The sequence below is a fragment of the Marmota flaviventris genome, chromosome 20, assembly GCF_047511675.1.
Source record: "Marmota flaviventris isolate mMarFla1 chromosome 20, mMarFla1.hap1, whole genome shotgun sequence".
Lineage (NCBI taxonomy): Eukaryota > Metazoa > Chordata > Mammalia > Rodentia > Sciuridae > Marmota > Marmota flaviventris.
Window position 1 is genome coordinate 14,928,259 of NC_092517.1, and position 24,971 is coordinate 14,953,229.

Below are 24,971 nucleotides of genomic sequence, written 5' to 3' on the forward strand. Positions count from 1 at the left end.
CTTTCGGCCCGGGGAGGGTCGTCGGGGCCGCTGGAGCAGGGCGGGCTGCGGAGCCGGGTCGGGCCCTGCTCTCCGGCCCGCCCTCGGCGGCAGGGCCTCTGGGCCGCGCGCCCGGCTCGAGGGCTGCGGTTCCGGCCGCCATGTGTGGACCTTAAAGCGTCTGTGGAAGCGCTTTGACATCTGTGAAGGGCTTTGTGTAGCAAACTAAATTGAAGCGCTTAGCAGTCCCGGAAGCGCTTTGAGGTCTGCGAAGTAGCGCGGTGCAAACAGAAGCGCTTGGTGATTACGGAAGCACTTTGTGGGTTTAGGAGCCAAACCGAAGCCTTTAGTCAATCTCTAATCGTTGGGACTTCTCCGAAGCGCTTTGGCATCTCTGAAACCTTGAGAACTGTGATGGGCAGTGGAACGAAGAGGGAAAGGTCAGTGAGGCCAGCCCGTGGCCTTGACCTTCTTTCTTTCTGGCTTTCCTTACCCAGGGGGTCGGGTGGCGGGAGGGCTGGTGTTGGAATCCAGGCTCCCTTTTGCCTTGCAGGTGCCCATGGCGTCGGAGCGGCGCAAGGTCAAGTACCACTGGAGCAGCACTTCGGAAGGCTGTCCCAGCAAGCGCAGCTGCCTCCGGGAGCCCAGTGATGTGGCCCCCTCCAGCCGGTCAGCTCACAGCTCTGCGTCGCGTTCACGAGGGGGCAGCAGCTCCAAGCGCCTGAAAGCACACAAGGAGGACGATGTGGCCTGCTCGCCGAGGTTATCCAGGAGCTCAACTCGACGCAGAAATTCCTCCTCCTCCTCCTCTTCCCATTCCTCGGGCCCAGGTGTGGGCGGGGCCGCCTCCAAAGGCTGCCTGATTCGGAGCGCTCGCGCGTTCCTTTCGTCGAAGGGAACCTCTATGCGTCCTGCCAACCCCTCCCTAGAAGAAATGGCTTCTCTAGAGGAGGAAGCCTGCAGCCTTAAGGTAGGTAGTTGCCACGCCGTGCAGTCGGCGAAGCTTCTTCCACGTGGCTTGAGAGGTTGGGGATGGGAACTTTGGTGGGAGGAGACTCAAAAGGATCTTGTCCTTCAAGGTCTCTGGGGTCTTCCCTACTCCACCCAAATGCGGAAGACTAAGCAGTCCGCCAGGGGTGGCCTGAAGCTCAGTAAAGAGGTACTCTTCAAACTTGGTAGCCTTGTGGAACTACTTGGAAAGCTTTAAAAAAAATACTTGTGCTTGCTTCCCACCCCAGAGAAAAGAGATTCCATTGGACCGAGGTGTAGTCTGGGCTTCCACATTTTTTACCTGCTCCTTAGGTAATTGTAAGTGTGCAGCCTGGCTGGATTATCACTGCAGTAGGAGGTGAATTGCATGCTCAAGAGACAGATGAATCTGTTTTAGTTGGTCATTTTAAGGAATGTTTCCTTTGTATCGAGCTACTCTGAAGTGCAGAGCCAAGGAATTTGGTTGTTGGTGTGGCTTTGCACCAAAGTCATGGTTTCCAGCATTTTGGGGTTTTGTTTGGAGGTGGTTTTTAAGTTTTTTTTTTTTTTTTCTCTTTGGGGAGAGGAAGCCAAGTCTAGTTCCCTATTGGAAACACACAGAGGGTTTCACCTGTGCTTGAGGCCCACTGGGGAGTGCTTGAATCAGATTTGAAGAGATATTTATTGAAGGCCTAGTTTGTGTGGTGCAGTGTCACAGGTGTGTGTGATTCTCCTGACAAAGACCAGTCTCCAGTTTGCATTGTAAGTTTTGGAGCTTCAGGCCTGAAAGAGTGAGGCGGGACTCTGTATGTGGGAAAAGTCTGTTTATCTTGGGGAGCCCTTTGCCAAAGTGCCAGGTTTTATCTGAACTCAGCATGTGGATTTTTTTTAAAATTCATCAGTTAATGAGCTGAAAAGCTGTCTGGCATAAGAACATGGAATATGATTCAAATGTAAATCACGTAAATATTGGGCTTTGCTCATACAACTTGTCATTAATCCCTCCGAGTGGAATTGGACACATTATCCAAATAATATTAGTCAATTATAATTAGCTTCACTGACAAGCCTCATGTCAGGTGGAGGAATTTAAGCTTGTCAGGCAGGAATTTATTTTACTTAGTTTCAGGTGTGCTGCATCCCAGACTGAGGCTGTGCTGATTGGGGTTTAAGACTAGAGGGTGTTGTCAGGGGTGGAAGTGCACACCTGTAATCCCAGCAACTCAGGAGGCAGAGGCAGGAGGATTGCAAGTTTAAGGCCAACAGTCAGAAATTTAGTGAGACTCTGTCTCAAAAACTAGAAGGGGCTGGGAACTAGAGTGCCTCTGGTTCAATTTCTAGTGTGGGGGGGAGAGTTTAGGGTGTGGCCCTTGATCTGGATGGGTCTAATCCTGGGGTGAATCCACATTTTTCTCATCAAAGTCAAAGGAGTTTTAGCCCTACAGGATACACCTGTAATCCTAGAGACTCTGGACAGTGAGGCAAGTTCGAGGCCAGCCTGGGCAACTTGGACCTTATCTCAAAATAAAAAGGGAGGGATGTAGCTCAGTGGGAGAGTGCTATGGATTGAAACGCATTGCTGCCAAAAAAAAAAAAAAAAAGTGAAGGACTCTTGATGGCAGAACCCAGTTTAATAGTTTCAGTAAGCACCTGAGAGTAACTGTGTGCCAGGTGCTACTGGATCCCTGAACTCTGATCACATTGTAGTGGGAGGATTGGAGGTCACATGACTGTCCCACAGTGTGGTATATTGGAGCAGAGAGCCCAGGATGGATGCTGGAGAGCTAGGCAGGGCAGATTGCTGCATGATTTTAGTAGCTAAGGGAATTTGGATTTTATTCTAAGCAAATTTGGATTGTATTCTAAGCCATTAAAGAGTTCCTATAGGGTTCTGTACAGAGGAAAGGCAAATTGGCATTGTAGAAAGATTGTCATGCTGAGGGAAGATAACAATCTAATTGTCCATTTCTAGCCCTGCTAAGGTCTCCCTAGAGCTGTATTTATGTCTCTGGTACTTTTCTCCTCCATCCACACCTTTCACCTTGTACTGCAGTCCTATGAGAACTTTTTTGACTGTTAAATCATAATGTTTCTGAGCAGGCACACCTAAGGGGCACTGACAGAAAAAGCATGCCCTTCCAAGGTCACCTTGCCCACCTGTTCTCCTATGTCTGTTCTGTAAACTCTGAGGGACACATATTTGGCTTTGTGTGCCCCACAACCTTCAGCACAGTTGTGTGTGCTAGGACATGGAACATTCAGAAGGGAAGATGTTTGAATATTTTTAGTGGTGCTGGGCATTGAACCCACAGCCTCATGACTGATAGGCAGGTGCTCTTCTGGCACTGAGCCACACCCTAGCCCCTGGGCATTTCAAAGTCACTAGAGATTCCTGATGGCCAACCTCACTTTGATCCTTCGTTGACTCCAGGGCAACTGAGAAACTTTCTCAAATTCTAATGTTTATAATCCCTCACTTAAAAAAAAATATATTGCTTGGCATATTTATGGGGTAAATGTAATATTTCAGTGCATGTACACAATACAAAATGATCAGATTGGGGTAAATGATATCCATTGCCGCGAACACTTATCATTTCTTTGGGTTCGAAGCATTTAGAATCTATGATCTGGATGTGTGGCTCAGTGGTTGAGTGCTTGCTTCTACCTGGGCTCAATTCTTAGCACTGGCAAAAAAGAATTGTAGACTTTACATATTGAATTTAAGTTTATCAGTCATAGAATGTAAAATAAATATGCGTTAGTGATAGAGCACATACTCAGTATGTGCAAGGTCCTGGATAGTAAAACTCCATTTTACTAGCTGTTTGGAAATATACAGTTGTTGTCAATCAGGGCCTTTCTTTGTGCCCTGGATGATGGGGTTGGAGAAAGGTGGAATATGATGCTCAGAAGTTTGGGATTTATTCTATAGACAAATGCAGTGCCTTGGAAGGGTTGTAAGCAGAGGCAGGACATTGCGGGATTTGCTGGAGAAGAGATAGGAGGAAGCAGGAAGGGAGCCGGTTAGGAAGCTTGGAAATTGTTCTAGGCCATGAGGGCTGGAGTTCTTGCCTTCAGAGACGCTCAATTCTCCACGTGGTGCTGCCGGGGGTAAAAACGGGAATTGTTTCTTTTTAAGCCAGGTGATCTCTTTTGCACTTTCTGCCTAGGGTCTGCCTCATCCTAACTTTTACAGGTTTCTTTCACCTATTGAACTTGCCTAGTGACCTTCATTTGGTTCTTGTTGTCTCCTGCCTCTGCAGCCTTTGTTAGTGTTTCTCACTCTCATAGTTTCTCACTTTTCTCACTTGGTTTCCAGGGTGTTAGAAGAACTTGAGTTTGAATCCTGTTTCTGCCACCCACAAGCCATGTGGCAGTTTCCCTCTCTATAAAAGAGGGATGACAGCTGCAGCAATTCTGTTCATTATAAATCCATATGAGGGCTGTGGATGCGCGCTCGCCTGGCATGCCTGCGGCCCAGGTTCGATCCTCAGCACCACATACAAAGATGTTGTGTCTGCCGAAAACTGAAAAATAAATATTGAAATTCTCTCTTAAAAAAAAGAAACCTTGCAGCTGAGTGACACCTGATCCCCCAACCTAAAGGGTCAGCTGCAAGTTTCTAAAAAAAATAAATCCATATGAAAATGTAAGGTATGTTAGCATATTTCTAATTTTTCTTTCTCCCTTAACTACAGTCTTGATCTTTATAGCTGGAGTTGGCCAACAGCTGGTGCATGGATTGAAGGTAGCCTGCTAGGTCCTTAAAATTTTGGAAGACTCATTTTAAAAATTTGACTCTGGGATGAGGTGTAGATCAGTGATAGAGAGCTTGCTTGGCATGCAGGAGGCCCTGTTCCATCCCCTACAACACGATAAACACACATTTATAACTCTGGAATGGGGGTGTGGCTCATAGTAGAGTGTGTGCTTAGCATGTGGAGGTCCTGGGCTCAGTCCTCAGCACCACAAAAAACCACCGAACTTAAGATCTAGGTAATGTCTCCTTCCCCCACTATCTCTTTATCATATATATAAAATAATGCATATATATGTATGCATTTATTTGCAGGGGTCAGGGAAATGGAATCCATGACCTTGCATGTGCTAAGCAGGTGCTCTACCACCCAGCTGTGTCTCTCGTTTTATTTTTCTGCTTAGCATTTGTCACTCTCACATAGGTTTCACCAGTTTGTCTTGCCAATCCTCTGGTTTTTCTTTCCCTCACCAACTGGAATATAAGCTCCAGGAAGCAGGCGATTTTGTGTCTTTTATTGAATGTTAAACTCCAGATCTAGAACAGTGCCTGCTGGCAATAATTAGTGCTGAGTACTTGCTGAATGTCTGAGGAGTACATTAAGAGATTCCTGGTTTTTCTTGGAAAAACCAGAATCCATAACTCTGGGTGGGTTCTCCCAAATGTTGGCTTGAGGTGAAGAGCAACTACCCCTCAGTGGGTCCCTTCCAGCCTACCAAAGACCTCACCTTCCATGTTGCCTTGCACCTGGCCTGTGGGGAAGAAGAGGGCAGAAGTGGAGAAGCAGCTGAAGGCAGGACAGGGCTTTAAAGGATGAGTCCCAACACAAAATGGGACTAGCGCAAGGGTGTAGCATGAAGTGGAAATGTGACATGCCAGTGAATGTCTAAGAGGCTGTGATGGGCCAAGGGTGCAGAGGTGCCAGGGAGCTGGTGATAATAAGAGACACAGGTACTGTAGAAGCGAACTTAGTAGTTAGCTGTACAGCAGGCCCAGAGGTCATCAAGTTTATTTTTTATTTTTTTGTACTGGGGATTGAACTCGGGGGCACTCAACTACTGAGCCAGTCCCAGCCCTATTTTGTATTTTATTTAGAGAGAGACTCTCACTGAGTTGCTTAGTGCCTCGCTTTTGTTTAGGCTCACTTTGAACTTGATATCCTTCTGTCTCAGCCTCTTGAGCTGCTGGGATTACAGGTGTGCGCCACCGAGCCCGGCTATTTTTAATATTAGATTTTCATTTCACTTTTTTTTTTTTTTTTTTTTTTGCATAATGCCTAATGCCTCGAATAGAACCCAGGTCTTGCACATGCTACATAAGTGTTCTATCACTGAGCAACAGCCCCAGCCCCAGCCCCAGCCCTGGGCTGCTTCTTCGCATTTATTATACTATTGTCATCAGAGCAGTCTCATGATCTTTCTTTTTTTGGTGGTGTTGTGGCTGGAGCCCATGGCCTTGTGCATGCCAAGGGTGCACTCTACTACTGAGCCACACCCCAGCTTACAACCTCATGTTTAAGAAAGCCATGGTATTTTGTAGTGTCTGCTTATTGATGGACATCCCTTGGAGTAAATTCCACTTTTCTGTTGTGGAGGAGTGTTTGCTTTTGAGAGGAATTTAATGAGTTAGAACCAAAAATTATAGGGGTTGTAAAATATATTGGGATAATGGTAAGTCCAGATCATAGCTAGGGAGATTTGGAGTTGTACTCTTTTGGAATGATTCTTTGTGAGGGGAGATTTTTATGGCTAAGCCATGTCCCCAGCCCTTTTTATATTTTGTTTAGAGACGGGGTCTTGCAAAGTTGCTTAGGGCCTTGCTGAGTTGCTGTGGCTAGCTTTGAACTCATGATCCTCCCCTTGCATCAGCTTCCGGGGCTGCTGGGATTACAGGTGTGAGCCATCACACCTTCTTATGGAGTGTTCTTAATGCCAGGCTGGTATTAGACTGGATCTGAGTTTTACAGGAAATTAAAATTGCAGATAGCCTAGTTTTTTCTTTTTTTTTCATTGGTACTGAGGATGGGTCCCAGGGGTGTTTTACCACTAAGCTACATCCCCAGCTTTTGTTATTTATTTTGAGGCAGGATCTTGTGAAGTTGCTGAGACTGACCTTGAACTTTCGATCCTCCTGCCTCAGCCTCCTCTGAGTTTTTGGGATTATAGGCGTGCATCACCATGGCCAGGCCAGTCTAGCTTTCCCTATGGACTCCTGGAGTGAGTGGGGCCTGAGAAGCTGAGACTTCACTTAAGTCTCTAAGGACATGGGCAGGGAGGGTCTTGGGAGAGTGGTCCTGTTTCCAACACCAAGATTCTGGTTTCTAACACCAAGGAAGGGTGTTGCAGTGATTTAAGAAGGCTTGGGTGTGGTGGGAAAGCTCATTGAGGACTCTAGAGGCTGGAGTCTGTGAGAAGTTGGAGTTCCTTGGTGCTGCCTTCTCGAAGCTCACCAGGTCCTCAGGTTTCCTTGGCTCTTAGGTGTGGGACTGGGCTGGCTGGGGATCCTGTGAGCTGCTGTTTGGTGTCTGTTGTGAAGTATGTGCTGGTCGTGGGCTTCCAGGAGCTTGTTCCTTCCAGTGGCTGCAGTAAGAGGGGATCATCTGATGAGCTAAGGAGGTGTGGACAATTAGAATAGCTGCCCTGCAGTTCAGTCCCTTTCACAGCAGCACCTCGTCAGTGGGGGGGACAAAACCACTGTCCGGAGAGGAAAGTGACCTGTCTTACCAATGCTCACTTTCTATTTGACTAGTAGAACCACTGCTAATGTGCCATTTGCCAAGTGCTTCGTGTTTGAAATTCTTTTGGGACCACTTTTCTAAGTTTTGTGGTTTCTTTTCCCCCCACCAGGTTGATTCCAAAGATAGTTCTCGTAACTCCATGAACTCTGAATTTGCAGCTGAAGCTGAGGGTCAGAATGATGGGATGGAAGAAACAAACAAGGTCCAGAAAAGGAAGAGGAATAGGGTTGGGGACCAGGGCTCTGCAGTGATCTACTTGAAGGCTCTACAGGGCATTCTGGGGAAATCCATGCCCAGAAGGAAAGAAGCTGCCACCCCAAGGGTGAAGCCAAGCCCAGGAGTGCGTCCCAGCCATGCCGAAGGACCAGCCAGAAGTGTCACGGTCTCTCCTCCTCAGAAAGAAAAAGAGTCGCCTCCAGAGGTCAAAGCGGAGGAGGAACCTCCTGACACGAGCAGCTTCTGTGATAGGAGGGTGATTGTGGACCCTCAGGAGAAGCCAGTTGAGGAGCCACTTGGTGACCGAAGGACAGTCATTGACAAGCCCTCTCCCCCGCTAGAATTTTTGGATGACTCCGACACTCAGTTAGAAATCCAAAAGGTAAGTATAGATAAAGCATGTACTAAGCATCTGGGTTTGAAGATCTCTTTGATTAAATGAATGTTTTCTAGTTTGCTGCATGATATTTTATCTGTTTGTCTGTCTATTGTGGTTCTGGGGATCAATCCAGGCCTCATGCATACTAGGAAATCACCCTACCCTTAGCTACGTCTCCAGCCCTCTAAATGTTATTAACTAAAGCAGAACTTTACTTAACCAGGACTCCAGGAAGCTAGGTGGTGATTATCTTCCAACATTCCTTTTTTTAATTGTAGATGGACACAGTAGCTTTATTCAATTTATTTATTTTTTATATGGTGCTGAGGATTGAACCCAGGTCCTCACCCGTGCTAGGCGAGCACTCTACTGCTGAGCAACCGCAGCCCACATTCTTTTTTTTAAAATATTTTTAGTTATAGATGAATGTAGTACCTTTATTTATTTTTATGTGGTGCTGAGGACTGAACCCAATGCCTTACACATGCTAGACATGTGTTCTATTGAGTCACATCTCCAGCCCCCAACATTCCTTTCAGAGTTAATAATAAATCTCAATTTATTGTCCCCGCGTCCTGCCCCATTTACATGTTTGTTAGAATATGGGTTTGATTGCTGTAGTAAAGCCCAAATGGAAGTGGCTTTAATTGTAGAGGTTGGGCTTGAGCAATGACTCTCCAGCATTGTGGATCCTGCTGCCATCCCTCCATACTGTCTTTTGGTGTGAGATGGCTACTCTGAGAGGGCTCGGAGTTTATGACATGAATACTTGGCCAGTAGGAAGAGGAGAAGAGTAATGTGCTTCATCCCTTTTTTAAAATTTTGGTACTGGGGTTTGAACTCGGGGATGCTTTCCCTCTGGGCCACATCCCTAGTACTTTTTATATTTTATTTAGAGAAAGTGTCTCCCTAAGTTGCTGAGGCTGGCTTTGAACTCATGATATCCTGCCTGAGCCTCATAAGCCACTGAGATTACAGGTGTGTGCTACTATGCCTGGCCATTTCCTCCCTCTTAAGAGCTTATCTCCAGCCAGGTGCCAGTGACTCAGGAGGTTAAGACAGGAAGATCACAAGTTTGAGGCCTGCCTCAGCAATTTGGCAAGGTCCTAAGCAACTTAGTGAGACCCTGTCTCAAAATCAAAATAAAAAAGGTTGGGAATATGGCTCTGGCTCAGTGCTGAAGTACCTCTGGATTCAATCCTGATACCCTCCCCCCCCCATAAAAAAAAAAAAGAAAGTTATGTGTCACATCTGCCCAGACCTATTGAGAAGAGCTGGAAATCTGGCTAACACCTAGCCAAGGAAGGCTAAAAAAATAATCTTCATTGGGGCAGACTTGCATCCACATCAGTTTCTGTGGCTATAATAGCAGGGAAGGATGATAACTGGAGGGAAGCTAGTGATTTTTAACATAGCTTATGTGGTGGGGGAAGGGGCTATTCCTCTGTCTCCATTTCTACCCATTTTTTTTTTTTTTTTTGTAAAAAAATATATTTTTAGTTATAGATGGATAATAGTACCTTTATTTTTATGTGGTGCTGAGGATTGAACCCAGTCCCTCACATGTGCTAGGCAAGTGCTCAGCCACTGCACTACAACTTTAGCCCCAATTTCTGCCCATTCGTCACTGTTGCTCCTCAGTGGCAACCTATTTCAGTCAGCTTTCTTGCTGCTGTGACCAAAAGGCCGGAGGAGAACAATTAGAGAAGGAAAAGTTTATTTGGCTCATGGTTTTAGAGGTGTCAGTCCACAGATGGCTGACTCCATTGCTCTGGGCTGGAGGTGAGGTAGCACATCATAGTGGAAGAGTGTGGTGGAGGAAGGGAGCTCAGGACATGGCAACCAGGAAGCAGAGAGACAACCCCACTCACCAGGGACAAAATAAACCCCATAGGCATGCCCCTGTGACCCACCTCCTCCAGCCACACTCCACCTGCCTTCAGTCACCACCCAGTTAATCCCTGTTGGGGTTAATTCACTGATAAAGTTCTCCTAACCCAGTCATTTCACCTCTGAACTTTCTTGTATTGTCTCACACCTAAGCTTTTGGGGGTGTCTCGTATCTGAACCATAACAGCCCTTATCAGCTCTTCCAGCTCTGTGTTTTTGAGTTGCCTCATATTTCTAAATAATAATTGTGCTGTTACTGATTTTTTCAGTTTTAGAAATCTGTGGATGTCCCCCACAGGGCCATGAGAATTTAGTTTTCTGCTTCCTTTAATAGCACCCACACTGAAGCTTCTCCATGGCATCATTTCTGTGCTTGTTTTTTGCAGTATTCGGATTGAACCCAGGGTGCTTTACCATTGAGCTACATTTATCCCCAGACCTTTTTTGTGTGTTATCTTGAGGCAGGGTCTTGCTGGCTTGCCCAGGTTGGCCTCTAATTTTCAGTTCTCCTGCCTCAGCTTGCTGATGGGTGGGGTTACAGGTGAACACCGCTGTGCCTAGCACAGTTTCTGTCTTCTGTTGTGATGTCTGTCTGTCTGCCAGGAGGGCCAGGAGGGCCTGGAGGGCCTGGAGGCCCAATGTGGCTTCTGGAGTTCTGGGAGTCAGGCCGAGGGCAATGCATGGGTTTTGCTGTCTAGCAGGTATGTGTTGTTCCTGGCTGTTCCATAGTCACCTTTCCCGAGTATGAACCTTCTCTTGTTGAATGGAGAAAAGGCAGGCACATTTGCCTGGGGAGGAGCAGGTAGCTGGGGGATCTCCATCTCTACTTCATTTTGAAGGTCTGGTACCTTCTTCATCTTCTTGGAGTCCTGTAGTCTATTTCTGGATTTTCTCCCTGTGTTCTTAGGTTTTGGCCATTTGTGATCTGCTTGCTAAGCCAGTAACCATTCACGTGTCTGCTATCTAGCATCCAATTTTTATTTAGTTGCTGTTTACTCTTTATGCTTTCTCCATATAGCTTTATTAAGCCTTTTCAAATACATTTCCTGTGATTTTAGAAGGGTTTTTGGGTGGGAAGGACAAAAACCACAGGTGCTACATATAATTGGAAATCCCATATGAAGGTTTTATAAGCTAATTTCCCCATTAAATGTACATGGTGGCTGTGTTTTCTGACCTGTAGATCTTTGTCTTGTTGGTTGCCTACAAACCTAATCATATGAATGAAAATTTTCAAAGTTACATCCACACTCCTCTATTTGTTTGATGGGGTGCTTGGGTTGTCTCCCTTGGGTATAGGGTGGGTTAACACATGCATGAATGTTGGGATAGCATCAAAGCATTTGGGTCCAGATCCTGGCCCTGCTGCCTGAATTGTGATACTGAGAAAAATCACTCACCCTTCTTGAGCCCTGGTTTCTTCCTCTGTCAAAAGGGATAGTTCTTCAAATCTGATCACAGTTAAAAATAATACAGGGGTCAGTTTTCCCTGAAGGATCATATAGTAAATATTTTAGGTTCTGTGGGCTATACAGCTCTGTGGTAGCTCTTTAGCGCTGCATGAGAACAGATAAAGATAACTTGTAAATGAATGCCCTGACCATCCTAATAAATATTGCCATATGGGCTTAAATACAGACAGTATTTAAGGCCATCTTAAATACAGTCTCTTATTTTCCCCCTCCCCACAAATCCAAATACTTTTTCTTGGTGTACTTGATTATGTAAGTCCTTCAGGGATTTAGAGATGACATGGTAAGTTTGTGATATATACTTCTAGTTAGATGTGTGGGTTTTTTTTGGCGGGGGGCACTCAACCACTGAGCCACATCCCAGTCTCATTTTTGTGTTTAGAGACAGAATCTTACTGAGTTGATTAGTACCTCGCCATTGCTGAAGCTGGCTTTGAACTTGTGATCCTACTGCCTTAGTCTCCTGAGCTGCTGGGATGATAGGTGTGCACCACAGCACCTGGCAAGACGTGCGTTTTTGAAATCACTTTTCCCTCTGATTCTGCCATTTTCCCTACTTTTACATTTCCTTAAACAGCTTCATCAAACCTTTTCACATGTCTTTGATGTGTGTCTTTGTTGTCACTAGAGTTACTTTTTGAATTACTTAATGTGATTTTTCTGAACTTCCCTGAGAGAATGAGAGATTCTGACTCAGAAGGTCATTGATGAGACCTGGAAATCTTTGTTTTAAACAAATACTGAACCCTGGTTTTGCAAGTTTGGAGTACAGTCAGAAGACACCATCTGCCCTTCCATCTGAATTGGAATTTTATTCTTCATTTATTTTGTGGGATGGAACCTAGGGCTTTGTGCATGCTAGGCAAACCCTTTATCACTGAGCCACACCCTCAGTCTCTTTTTTGACAGAGGGTCTCACTATGTTGTCCAGGCTGGCCTTAAATTCCTGGGCCCAAGCAGTCCTCCCTCTGCCTCCTGAATAGCTAGGACTACAGGCATGCGCCACCATGCCCAATTTTTTTTTTTTTCATTTTTAAGTTGGTATGTTATGAACATAACAGTGGGGTTCGTTGTTATATATTCTTACATGCTGACAGTGTAACAGTCTAATTTGGCCAATGTCATTTTCCAGTATTTTCCCCTTTCCCTCCCCACCTTCCTCCTTGGAATTTGATTTTATTAACTCTTACATTTTTAAACCTTTTCCTGGAGAATTTAAAACATTTATGAAATACAGCTACACACCCACTGCTCATCTGCAGCAGAACTCCCTCTAGTCCTGCATTGCTGTATCCCTTTTCTCTTCACAAAGTATTTTAAAGCAAATCCTATCTCATATCTTTTCATCCATAAATATTTTGGTGTGCATCTCTAAAAGGTAAAGGATCTTTTAAAACAAAAAACAAAACAAAAAAAAAAAACCCAAAGCATCCTTGTAGGTTTATCATACAGAAACACACACACTCCCTCCCTCCCTCCCTCCCCCACTCCTCCTCTCCCCCCTCCCTCCCCCCTCTCCCCTCTCCCTTCCCCCTCTCCCCTCTCCCCCTCCCCTCTCCCCTCTCCCCCTCCCCTCTCTCCCCCTCCCCTCTCTCCCCCCTCCCCTCTCTCCCCCACTCTCTCCCTCTCTCCCCCCCTTGAATGATCAGTTACCCAGTCAGTGATTAAATATCCCATTTTATTTGAAACAGGATCCAAATAAGAGCCATATGTAGCAATTTCTAAATATGGCAAGAATCTTAGTCTCTAGATTCTTCCTTCTCCCTGTCTCAAAATGTTCTGATTTGTTTGTGGTAAACAACAGGGTCATTTGCCAGGCAGTTTCCTGTAGCTGAGATCTTGCTGATGAGATGTAGCATTTTTAGAATCTGCATATGGTCCTGTTCCTGGAAATTTTACTTCGTATTGTAGCTGTTCCCATCACATTGCAGGCACACTGATTTTTCCTTCTTCCTGGAGTTGTTTTGGGATTATTACACCAGCACCTCCAGCTGGTTTTCAGGTCTCTCTCTCTCTCTCTCTCTCTCTCTCTCTCTCTCTCTCGTGTTGGGGACTGAACCCAGAGCTGTGTGCATGCTGAGCAAGTACTCTACCACTGAGCTACACCCCCAGCCTGTGGTTCAAAAACAGAAGGAATTTAGTGAAAAGGAGCTTTCTAACACTATCTTGTTTTCCTCTGAGACACAACTCCAGCCCATGGCTTATTCTCTTGAAGAATGAATTTTAGGGCAAAATCTGACGAAACTTCTATATTTTTGGTCATTCTAATCACATTAACTTTTGTTGTTGGAAGAAAAAAAAGAATATTTCTTAATATACAAGAAGATTTCTAAGATATTGATTATTTTATAAATAGTACAATCAATTTAAGAGTGGCAAGATATGCCTCTATAGATGTATCTATAAAGAGCTGGATTGCAGTTATGCTAATTATGTGAGCCCATACTAGACACTTAACTCCTAGGTGTACATGTGCTAAAGTAGAGTGACAATTCCTGTGATTGTGTCAGTGTCTCTTACTGGAACATTCAGGAAAAGCAAAATAATACTCCAAAACTTGTTAAGCAAGTTTGGCAAGATTGCAGTGTTTCATTATCTAGGTTGATGGAAATTTTTCATTATAAGCAACCTAGTCTTCAAAGGATTGTTTTCCCTTATAGATTAATTTTTAAATATGTATTTTTCTGAGTTATAGGTGGACACAATACCTTTATTATATTTTTATGTGGTGCTGAGGGTCGAACCCAGTGCCTCACACATGCCAGGTAAGCGCTCTACCACTGAGTCACAGCCCCAGCCCTATAGATTAATTTTTAAAACTTTTTTTTAGTTTGCTTTTTGTTTTGGTGGTGCTTGGAACCAGGGCCTTATACATGTTAGGCAAGCGCTATACCACTGAGCTACACCCCAGCTCATTTTGTTTTGTTTTATTTTGAGACAGGGTCTTACTAAACTGTCTAGGCTGGCCTGGGCTTTGTGATCTTCCTGTCTCAGCCTCCCCAAGTAGCTGGGATTGTAGGTAGGAGTTTAATTTTTAAAACTTGTTGTGGGAAATGTCAAACATTCAAAGTAAATAAAATAGTGTGTTGAATCCCTACGAATCCATCACCCACCTTTAGGAAATCGGTTTAAACTTTAAACGTGCTGCAATTTAAGTTATCTTGCCTTTTTTTAAATGCTGAGGATTGCATCCAGGGCTTCTTGAATGCTAATAAGCATGTGCTTTACCACAGAGCTAAACCCCCAGCCCATCTTCCATTTTAGAAAAGATTCTAGTTTTGAGATTTCTGTTCCTCAAGAAAGCAGTAGCAGAAATATAACTGGCAAGTTTAAAATGGGAAATTTATAATTCATTAATTTTTGTTGCCAGTATATATTTTTGGAGTATAGATAAAGATATGGAGAATTAGTATAGACAATAGAAACTTGTTTTTCTGTTTTAAATCAATTTATCTGAAATGCTGTTTTAGTAGTGATTTATTATTTTTTACCAGAATGCTGGGTATTGAATCCAGGGGTGCTCTAATACTGAGCTACATTCCATGCCCTTTTTATTTTTTGTTTTGAGACACTGTCTTGCTGAGTTGCTGAGGCTGGCCTTGAACTTGTGATTCTCTTGCCTCAGCCTCCTGAGTAGCTTGGATTACAGGTCTGTGTCATTGTGCACAGCTGAATTTATTTTAATGTGTTATATTTACTTATAGAAACACTAAAGAAAAGGTCTCCTGCTCAAGCTAGCTGATGCTGGGATTGTAGATGGCTTTATTAACAAGAAACTGTGACACTGAAGTAAAGTATTTTTTGCATAAGTTTTTATCTGTTTGCTTTAGTACATTTCTCTAGGCCTTGTCTACATCAAAATTATTGGAGAATTAAACATAGACTCCTTTGCCCTCTCTGGACCTACTGAATCACAGTATCTCAGGGTGGAGTTTTTAAGAATCTGTTTTTGAGATGCTCCTCTGGGCTGGTCGGGTAGCTCAGTGGCAGAGCACTTGCCTAGCATGCATGATGGGTTCCATCCCTAGCAATGCCAAAAAAAAAAAAAAAAAAGATTTTCTTTTGTTGGTGGGGGTGTGAAGCTGAGCTCTGGAACCACTGCACCATTTATTCTACAGTTTAGTTCTGTGGATATTTATGGGCATTCCCTGTTCTGGGCATATCATCTGACCTTGCAGAGCCTGTGTTCTATTAGGGCTAAATTGATTTAATGCAAGATTTGGTTGTTTAGGTAACTATCACTGGTTAGTGGCTTCAATAGAGTTTTATTTTGCTTTCAATTTTGTGGGTCAGGAATTAAGAAAAGTCTGGATTGGGCAGGTCTCACCTGGCGGCGGGTGTCTTTCACATGTTGCGGGGGCTGCAGTCCTCTGGCTCACCCAGGCTTGTCATGTGGGCCACCTGCTGACACCTACATAGCAGGCTTTTTGGCAGAGTGTCTTAATTCTGTATCATTTCTCCCCAGTGCTAGCTTCGCTGAGGAGCAAGGTGGGACCCCCATGAAGGTACACTACTTCTCTCTTGCATTTTAGTGGTTGCAAGTGAGTCACTAGTAACCCAAGGGGAGAGTTACAGACCCGTTTCCCAGTGAGGGGTAGTGTCAGATAACTGGAGGGTACATATTAGCTCCAGTGGTTGTGGTTTTGCGTCTTAAAGGTATTGGAGCTGTTTTTCGGCATTACTACTTTCTCACTGTACTGGAGAGCACTGTTCCCAAGAGGGATCATTAGAATAGGGAGCACAGGTGGAGCATCTCCTTCAGGGTGGCATTATGACACCATGATCATGGGTTTATTCCCTGAGCCTTCTGTGTGTCACAGCTGCCGCCTGGCCCACTTCTGAAAGTTGTAAGCTGAAGAGCCATCGCAAGGCCTCCAGTGTGGCTCAAGAAAGGAGCCAGAGTTGGTGTTCTTCTGGTGCCTGTGTGTATCAGTCTGTTTGCTGCTGCTAATAACACAGAGTCACAGCCTAAGTTAAAAAGAAAAGAGGGTTATTTTGGCTCAGTCTTCTGGTTCGGATCTTGAGATTAAGAGTCTGGCGATGGCCTTGCTGGCAGAGACCAAGGTAGGGCAGGGCATCACCACCACGTGGTGAGAGACAGGTAGCCCGTGTCTTCCAGTCTCTTCCTTCTCATTAAGCTGCCATTCCTCCATCTTGGGGGCTCCACCCATCTAATTAGGTGAGGATCTCACCTAATGTTTCTTTTCTTTTCTGCAGCATCAAGAGAGGGAGGTGGTGATTGAGCACCCCTCTTCAGGAAGCGACTGGTCTGATGTGGATGAGGTCTCCACGGTCAGATTCTCTCAGGAGGAGCCCATCTCGCTGAAGTACTCCGCTGTTCCAGAGCCTTCTTCCTTCCCCACTGATTATGTCATGTACCCCCCTCATTTGTACAGTAGTCCTTGGCGTGACTATGCCAGTTACTGGGCCAGCAGCCTCAAGACTCCTGGCCATGCCTCTGTGGGCAGCAGCCAGGACACGGCACAGGTTGGGACAAGCAGCCACGGCCTCCTAAGTGATTATCCCCCCACCTCCACAGTGAGCTCCCAGAGCACCTCCAGAGACCTGGAGGCCGCTGATGAAGGCAGATCCCAGAATTCCCGTTCCCTGCGTTTCTCCAGAAGCTCCATAGAAGAAGTGAAGGAGAAAAGAACATTCCGAGAGGAGTCTCCACCTCGTCCCTGTGGTGGTCAGGCATCTGGCTCTCTGCCACGGAGCCACTGGGAGTCCAGCCTGGAGGAGGGCTTCATAGACACCCACTGTCACTTGGATATGCTGTACTCCAAGTTGTCTTTCAAGGGGACCTTTACAAAGTTCAGAAAGATTTATAGCAGCTCCTTCCCCAAGGAATTCCAGGGTTGCATCTCTGACTTCTGTGACCCTCGGACACTGACGGACTGCCTGTGGGAGGAGCTGTTGAAGGAGGACCTGGTCTGGGGGGCCTTTGGCTGTCACCCCCATTTTGCACGTTACTATAGTGAAAGTCAAGAGAGAAATCTTTTGCAGGCCTTGAGGCACCCCAAGGCTGTGGCCTTCGGGGAAATGGGCTTGGATTACTCTTACAAGTGTACTACGCCTGTCCCAGAGCAGCACAAGGTAACCAGACTGTCTGTGGTCACTTGTTACGTTTATGTCTTTATCCCTTTAGCTGTTGAGACCTAACAGTGAGGTTTCTCTATTTCTAGAACTAACGAATTTATAATTCCTGTCCAGATCTGTGGATGTCATTTGTCAAATACTTTACAAGCCATTTCTTATCTTTCAGCCATTTTTGTCTCTCTCGTTTTGTGGAAGTGGGGATGGAATCTAGGCACCGAGCTGCGCCCCAGCTCACCAGCATGCTTGGGGACCAGGGAGGAGGGGTGTCTTCCGACTTCTCATGGCTAACAGCAGCATGAACCTTTCCTTCTTGGGAAGCAGCCAACTTTGGGTTTTGTTTTTGTTTTTTAAAGTGAAATATGTTCATTGCAGGATATTTGAAAAGTGCCAAAAAATTACGTGTAAAGATCATTCTCATTCACCCTGAAAGTTTGACTTGCCATCTGGTCTTTCTTTTCCGCCCAGTACTTTTTGAGCATGGCGTTGTGAGGGTAAGACTCCTTGCAGCATTTCAGTGGAAGTTTCTGATTGGGGAGGAGAAAGACTGTCTCCCCTTGTCCCACCTGGTGCCCCAGGTGGAGTTTGTAGCTGGAAAGTGTCACTCTCCTGGGATTGTATAGAGGCTTGCTGGGTTGGTCTGGATCCCAGTAGGCTCCAGGACTGGAGTGGAAGGTCCCCCTGTGCAGAATTTGGCTCGCCCGCTTCTCCTTCAGTGCTGTCACATCTGGCTCGAAGTGTAATTTATTAGCCAGAAGTGAAGACTAAAACAGCTAAGGTTGAACACAGGGGAAAATAGATTTTTAGGAAAATGAAACAAATGTTTAATATTCTGCTTTCACAACTGGTGTTTATGGTGCAGGGTGGGGATGGTATGGAAAGAGCAGCAGTTCAAGCAGAAACACAGAGGAGTATTATACTGAATAGTATAGCTGATGCTCAGTGGATGCTAACTTGGTGCCAGGAAATGTGAGAAGTATTACACAGTACTTTTTTTTTTTTTTTTTTAATTATAAGGATCAGCAAATGTGGTGGTGTGTGCCTATGATCCCAGTAAGTAGGAAGCTGAGGCAGGAAGATCACAAGTTCAAGGCCAGCCTCGGCAATAGAGCAAGACCCTGTCTCAAAAAATAAAGAGGACTGGGGGTGAAGCTCAGTGGTAGAGCACTCTAGGTTTAATCCCCAGAACCAAAAAAACAATAGCAATAAACAAAAAAACAATTGATTTCCGTTATCTAATATTTTCTGGAAGGAGTAGGGGGGAGAGAGGAATGCTAAAGAATTGGAGATAAAATGGGTAGTTATGCTGGTTAACCAGAGCTAACTACTACTTTTTCCTTGTGTTGTATTCCCACATTTAGCTATCTAACCCTTCAAAGGTAGATCTCTGACAGTTGGTGTCTAACTTGTAAGTTGCACACATCAGACAATAGAATTCTTTGGTTCAAAAGCCAGAACGGAGCTTCCTTCCCCTACCCTGATTCGCCTGCCTCCATTTGTGCTGGACTGGAATTAATTGTGGAGGTAGCAAGTGTGCAAACAGTGCCTGAGGCTTCCCCCAAGAGAGATGGGTTAACTCTCCATCCCTGGAAATAATGGCTCAGTTGGGAAGCAGAGTTCATGCAGGCCAGGGAAGTAATTATGCTGGGTAAATAATTTACCTGCCTTTCATTCACTCTTCTTTGTCACCTGATGAGGGAGGACAAATGCTTGTAAAATATCTCCAGCCTCAAGTTCCTGTATGCTAGAGAAAGCTTCCTCCATTTTTTAATGTATTTGGATTTTTTTTTTTTTTTGGTACTGGGGTTTGAACCCAGGGGCTCTTTACTGCTAATCTATATCCCCAGCCCCCCCTCTTTTTAAAATTTTTTTTTAGTTATGGGCGAACACAATATTTTTATGTGGTGCTGAGGATCGAACCCAGTGCCTCACGCATGGTAGGTGAGCACTTTCCTTCTGAGCCACAACCTCAGCCCTTTTTATTTTGAGACAGGGTCTCACCAAGTTGCTGAGGCTGGCCTCAAACTTGTGATCCTCTTGCCTCTGCCTTTTGAGTTGCTGGGATTATACTGGGCAAAATTTGAATATTTCATGAAACATTACACATTTAATGTTATTTCCCTTGGAAAGTTGCAAGGGACAGTGGTGGCTTGTCTTAAAATTACCTATTAAAAATCAAGGAAATGTGTATTATATATAATGTGCTTTTTTTTTTTTTTGTACTGGAGATGGAACCCAGGGATGCTTAACCACTGAGCTGCATTCCCAGCCCTTTTTATATTTTATTTAGAGATAAAGCCTCTCTAAGTTGCTGGCTTTGACCTCATGATCCTCCTGCCTGAACCTCCTGAGCTGCTGAGAGTACAGGTGTGTGTCACTGCACCTGGCACATATATATGCTTTTTAAAAAAAGGAAATTACAAAGGGAATAGTGCTGAGAGCCACAGTCGAGTTGGGATGGCGCCAGAAGGAGTGGTTAAGAGGTGACACCAGTGAGCCGTTAAGATGATGATAATTAAATTATAATTGCTGTGACTGGATGATGCTGGATTGGGACAGGCTGTGTACTGAGTTGTATATGGACCCCTGCTGTCTGGCAATAGGGTGGCTGGGGAATAGGGTGGCTCCTGCTACCTCAGGTGCCCGCCACTTTGAAGTTCCCGTTGAGTTCTCCCGGGAGAGAGAGGGCAGAGCCCGGTGGAGAGCGGGGAGAGTTCCCGGGAAGTGTGCGTGGAGTGCTGGTGGAGTTCGGGCAATAAAGGAGTTCCTGTTTGAACCTTACAAGTGCTTCGTGGTGGCTCGGTTATTTTGTGCCCAGCCAGACTGCGGCAGAATAGTTTTGAATTTCTAGTTTTAAAAGTTTTGCCATTTCATTTAACTATACTTTGAAAAATATGCTTTTTGATAGCTATGCAATGTTCCACTGCAAGGTTATAGTTTTTTAGAGACATCAAGTAGAAGGTGGAATTGGAGTATTTTGAAACCTGCCTCTGAGGGTTCAGGGAGGGGCAGATGAACAGGCAGCAAATGTATCTGGAAGGGACACCAGCCCCACCTGTAGTTGCTACCTGCTCTTTAAAACCCCTACTGAGCATTCTATAATTTGGTGTCTGTGGTCATTTTCCTTTAGTTGAAAACACAGGTCAAACTTAAAGGTGCATCAGAGTTAGTATTGGCTAGTGTCACTATTGTAGGAAGAGGTGACATGAAAATTAGACTTGTAAATGTCATTTTCTGGTCGATATCACTTGTTACCAAAAATGTCTTCGTATTCGCTGCTAAAAATGCAAACATGAATTGTATTCTACAGTTGAAAAAACTGCTCATGGATGCATTAGGTTTCAGATGTGATAATTTGCTCATAATTAATACTTGGTTCTTAACCTGGCCTTGTTACAGGACAGAACATTACATTGTCAACAACGTGTGCATTTTACTAGCAAGGATTTAAAAGTGGCTAGAATTAAAAAGAATGGAGTGGCTGGGCAAGATGACGCATGCCCGTAATCACAGTGGCTTAGGAGGCTGAGGCAGGAGGATTGCCGAGTTCAAAGTCAGCCTCAGTAATGGCGAGGCATTAAGCAACTCAGTGAGACCCTGTCTCTAAGTAAAATACAAGAAAAGACTGGTGATGTGGCTCAGTGGTTGAGTGCCCCTGAGTTCAATTCCCAGTTACCTCCCCCCCCCAAAAAAAAAAAAAAAGAATGGGAGGGCTGTGTAGGTATTGACCTAGAAGGGTATCCAGCTTGGGTCAACCAAAGGAGGCAAGCTGTAGTAAATAGTGTTTATTTCTTTGAGAACCACCAGGCATTGTGCTGGAGGGCACGTGGGTGTACAGCCCTTTTGCATAGGGAAAGGTTTGAAAGTTGGTACCTTCTTGGTAGTAGAGGTGGGCACAGCCATGTGCAGGACATTAACTGTGCCCTTTATGTTCTCCATCCCTGTCTTGCTACTATATCCTAAGTAAGCCTTGTGAGCAGTGACTGGGCACCTGCTTCCCTGTTGGCACTCTGGCACTACAGCTTCTAGCTGCCTGTCACTTGCCTTCCCCACCTGCTGGGCTCCTGCAGCCCCTCCTGTAGGAGCTTGTGTATACTGCAGGTGCTTGGAGCACTCCCCAGCTCTATAGAAAAAACCCAGTACGTGTCTGATCGTCACTCTGTTATATCATTTGAAAATAGAGAATTGGGGACCACAGGGGTTCAAGAGGCAGTGGGCTCTGAAGTGCCACTAAGCCGCCGGTGTTTGTCCCTTTGTCTCCTCCCAGGTATTTGAGAGACAGCTGCAGCTGGCCGTGTCTCTAAAGAAGCCCTTGGTCATTCACTGTCGAGAAGCTGATGAAGATCTGTTGGACATCATGAAAAAATTTGTACCCTCTGACTACAAGATCCATAGGTCAGGAGGCTGCTGCTTCAGCGGGACATGAGGCTCTTCCCTGTCTGGGACATTAGTTGGAAAGAGGAGAGCTCAATGAGGAACACAGTGGTCGTGTGTCTTTTCTTCTCTCTTTTTGAGGCCCCTTTGGGATCTGAACCCATATTATGTCTTATTCAGCGTGTTTTCTGAGGAGTCAAGTATTAAGTTGAACCATGTGAAACTTCTGAGGATTGAGAAACTTACCTGTTTTTTGCTCACAGTGACTTCATTTGGCCTTTGGTTTGGGCTAATACCCAGAAACTGCCAGTGGGCAGAAAGGGGATTTCAGTTTTCAGAAACGAGGACCACTGACCCCAGGAGAGGCTGTGGTGGGGTCCAGCACATGGCACTCTGGGGCACCAGAAAAGATACTTCTTTCCTGTTTTGAATTTGAAAACTCCTCCCCCCACAGTTAGCATTAAAGTCCAAGGTGTGTTTTATCTGAATGGCATCTTTAAGTTCTTCAGCTCAGTTTGGTAAGCTGCCTTGAACTCCTACCACCTGTGTGTACCAGTGGTGGCCTGGCTCAGGGATGCCCCAGGAGAGCTGCCCAGATACACCTGGGTCACTTCGGGCTTTTGTGTATGTTGAGTGTGGACTGAGCTGGGCTGTGCACAGTTGGGCCTTTATTTTGCCATGGATGGGATGGGTCAGGAGGTGACGCCTGAGCTGTTTTTTTTTTTTTTTTTTTTGTACTTGTGATTCATCCAGAGGTACTTAACCACTAAACCACGTCCCCAGCACTTTTCTTTAATTTTATTCTGAGGCACAGTCTAGCTGAGTTGCTTAGAGTTTTGCTTAGTTGCTGAGGTTGGCTTTGAACCTAGATCCTACTGCCTCTGAGCTGACTTCTTAATGATGGGCGAGAAGGGAGTCCAGAGCCCAGAAGAGGCCTTCTCAAAGCAGAAGAGCAGGTGGGAATTTCAGGCCTCTGCTGCTGCCTTTTGGGTGCCTAAGGAGACAGCAGGTGGCGCACCCCAGAAGAAGGACATAGGCCCTCAGCTCTTATGGGCTGGTTGGATTTTCATTGCCTCTTTTTGGGCTGACTTTAAGGGAATGTGAGTGGTGGTAGGCACATCAGGGCTAATTCAGCCCAACAGGGTGTTGCTGGAGGAAGCCCTGAATTTTTACATGGGGTAACTGCGTATGTTGCACTAGGAGCATTAAACAGCTGCATGTTTAGAGAAGAAAATTCACCTATGGCCCATTCTCCAGTGTGTTCATTTTTTCCCGACGCATCTGACTGCGTAGGCCTCACTGTTACGTACTTGGGAGGACTGGTTTTAATTCTTTAGGTTCCTTTGTGCTGCTGCTGTGTGTTGTTCACAGTGGTGATTTTAAGTGGCTGTATCGTGTTGTGCAGTAGGAGAGGGGCTTGTGAGCACCGCTCCCCCAGTGGCAGCTTGGGTCTGGTGGTGTTGGAACCCCCTCTTGTGTGTGTACTTACTGTGGCATTCTTCCCTTGGATGCAGCCTCTCCATTTCTGGGACTTCTAAAGGGGGTGACCAGCTTTAGGGTTGCTGCTGAGGGCACTGGGGGCAAGCCCTGACCTAGAGCTCTCCCCACAGGCATTGCTTCACCGGCAGCTACCCGGTTATTGAGCCCCTGTTGAAGTACTTTCCCAACATGTCGGTGGGCTTCACGGCAGTCCTGACCTACTCCTCCGCCTGGGAGGCCCGGGATGCTCTGAAACAGATTCCACTGGAGAGAATCATTGTGGAAACGGATGCCCCTTACTTCCTGCCTCGCCAGGTAGGGGTGTCTTCAGGCTGAGTCGAGGCACTGAAGAGAGAGGGTGGGGAGGGTGGTGGTCATCCGTTAGGGTTGGCAGGGCCAGAGCCCCAGTGACTTCCAGGCCCCACCCTGGGCTGTGTAGATGTTTCCTTGTTGCTCTGCAGAACCGAAAGTCAAGGGGGCTGAGAAGCTGAAGGGTAACCGCTCTCTTCCAGGCAGTGCAAAGCCCTACCCTGTAGAGGGCAGTCCACGGAAGCGTGGGACCCTGCTCACCCAGAGCCCCCCTGACTAGGACTCTCCCTGCACCTGCAGGTAAAGGGGTCTCTGCAGGGCAGCCCCGAAGAGGTCCTTGCTGGGGAAGGGACGGGAGGGAGTCCTGCGTTCCGGCTGTGCACAGAAAGCACAGCGATGTTCTGAATGTTTGGTGTCTTCCAGGTTCCCAAGAGCCTTTGCCAGTATGCCCACCCAGGCCTAGCCCTGCACACGGTCCGAGAGATTGCCAGGGTCAAAGACGAGCCGCTCTCCCGCACACTGGCCACCTTGCGTGAGAACACTAGCCGCCTCTACAACCTCTGAGCAAGGAGGGTGCCCTCAGGAGTCGCCCAGGAAAGGTCATGAGATTCACATGATGTGCTCTGTAAAAATCAGGAGAAGAAGGTCTTTGGCTGCCTTATCTTAACCTAGACAATGTGAACACGTGAGCTTGATGCCTGACTTGTGCTTAATGAACTTGGCCTGGAACCATCTTCCTTCTCTCTTCCAGACCCTGCAGGGCGACCAGTGGTCCCTCAGAACATAGGCTGCCCTCCAGCCCCACCTGTGTCCTGGGTCAAGGATGTGTCTGCAGAGCCCACTGGGACAGAGGGAACCAGGACAGGCTGTCTGCTCGCGACCTCGCCTCAAGGCTTCAGCTTCTGGCTGGTGGACGGGTGGCCGCGGAGGGTAGGTGCTGCGGGAACAGCATCTGGGCTCTGCCTGCCAGCCAGGGTGCTCCAGGGCAGTCAGCAAGAGCAGAGTATGACCGAGGGTCTAGAGTGTGCCAGTCCGAGTCTCTGTTCCCTGCAGCCTGTGTTTTAAGCAGTGTGTGAATAAAGTCGCCTCCTGCTCGCCCCAGCACACGTGGGCGTGCAGCTGGGCTCCTGCTTCTCAGTTATGGAAATGGACTCCCTTGTGGGAAATGTCTTGGGAAAACTTACTGCTCCGAGGTTTGTTTCTGGGAACCAGCGAGGCTGCACCCTTCCCTGGATAGCTCTCGCATTTGCCTGTCACTGTTCCCTTGTGGACTCCAGTGTGGGCATAAGTGGGAGGATTGTCGCTGCGCTC

At 46.2% G+C, this 24,971-nt stretch overlaps 2 protein-coding genes across 4 annotated transcripts in view; one reads left to right on the forward strand and one right to left on the reverse strand.

The window, feature by feature from the left end:
* Positions 1 to 24,797, forward strand: Tatdn2 (TatD DNase domain containing 2). Of its 3 annotated transcripts, none has more exons than XR_003582272.2 (8): positions 1 to 419; positions 533 to 949; positions 7,555 to 8,043; positions 16,620 to 17,498; positions 21,766 to 21,893; positions 23,483 to 23,666; positions 23,864 to 23,960; positions 24,084 to 24,169. XR_003582272.2 is itself a non-coding variant. In XM_027931869.2 (8 exons), the coding sequence occupies exons 2-7, from the start codon at positions 539 to 541 to the stop codon at positions 24,222 to 24,224; spliced, it is 2,232 nt and encodes a 743-aa protein (XP_027787670.1). In that variant the 5' UTR covers positions 3 to 419; positions 533 to 538; the 3' UTR covers positions 24,225 to 24,259; positions 24,412 to 24,797. The 3 variants fall into 3 exon arrangements, 1 of the variants encoding a protein (XP_027787670.1); XR_003582271.2 differs by lacking the exon at positions 23,864 to 23,960 and adding an exon at positions 24,412 to 24,797 and having other exon boundaries at positions 2 to 419; positions 24,084 to 24,305; XM_027931869.2 differs by lacking the exon at positions 23,864 to 23,960 and adding an exon at positions 24,412 to 24,797 and having other exon boundaries at positions 3 to 419; positions 24,084 to 24,259.
* Cidec (cell death inducing DFFA like effector c) overlaps positions 1 to 24,971 on the reverse strand; it is a 554,473-nt gene that overhangs the window by 249,951 nt on the left and 279,551 nt on the right. The window lies entirely within an intron of this gene.

What these genes read in the sequence shown, in the direction of transcription:
- Tatdn2 (XM_027931869.2), top strand. Translation starts at nt 539, where the DNA reads ATGGCGTCGGAGCGGCGCAAGGTCAAGTACCACTGGAGCAGCACTTCG. An exon ending in CTCAGTTAGAAATCCAAAAG is followed by an intron (nt 8,044 to 16,619) that starts GTAAGTATAGAT and finishes TCTTTTCTGCAG; the next exon opens with CATCAAGAGAGGGAGGTGGT. An exon ending in TCTGACTACAAGATCCATAG is followed by an intron (nt 21,894 to 23,482) that starts GTCAGGAGGCTG and finishes CTCTCCCCACAG; the next exon opens with GCATTGCTTCACCGGCAGCT.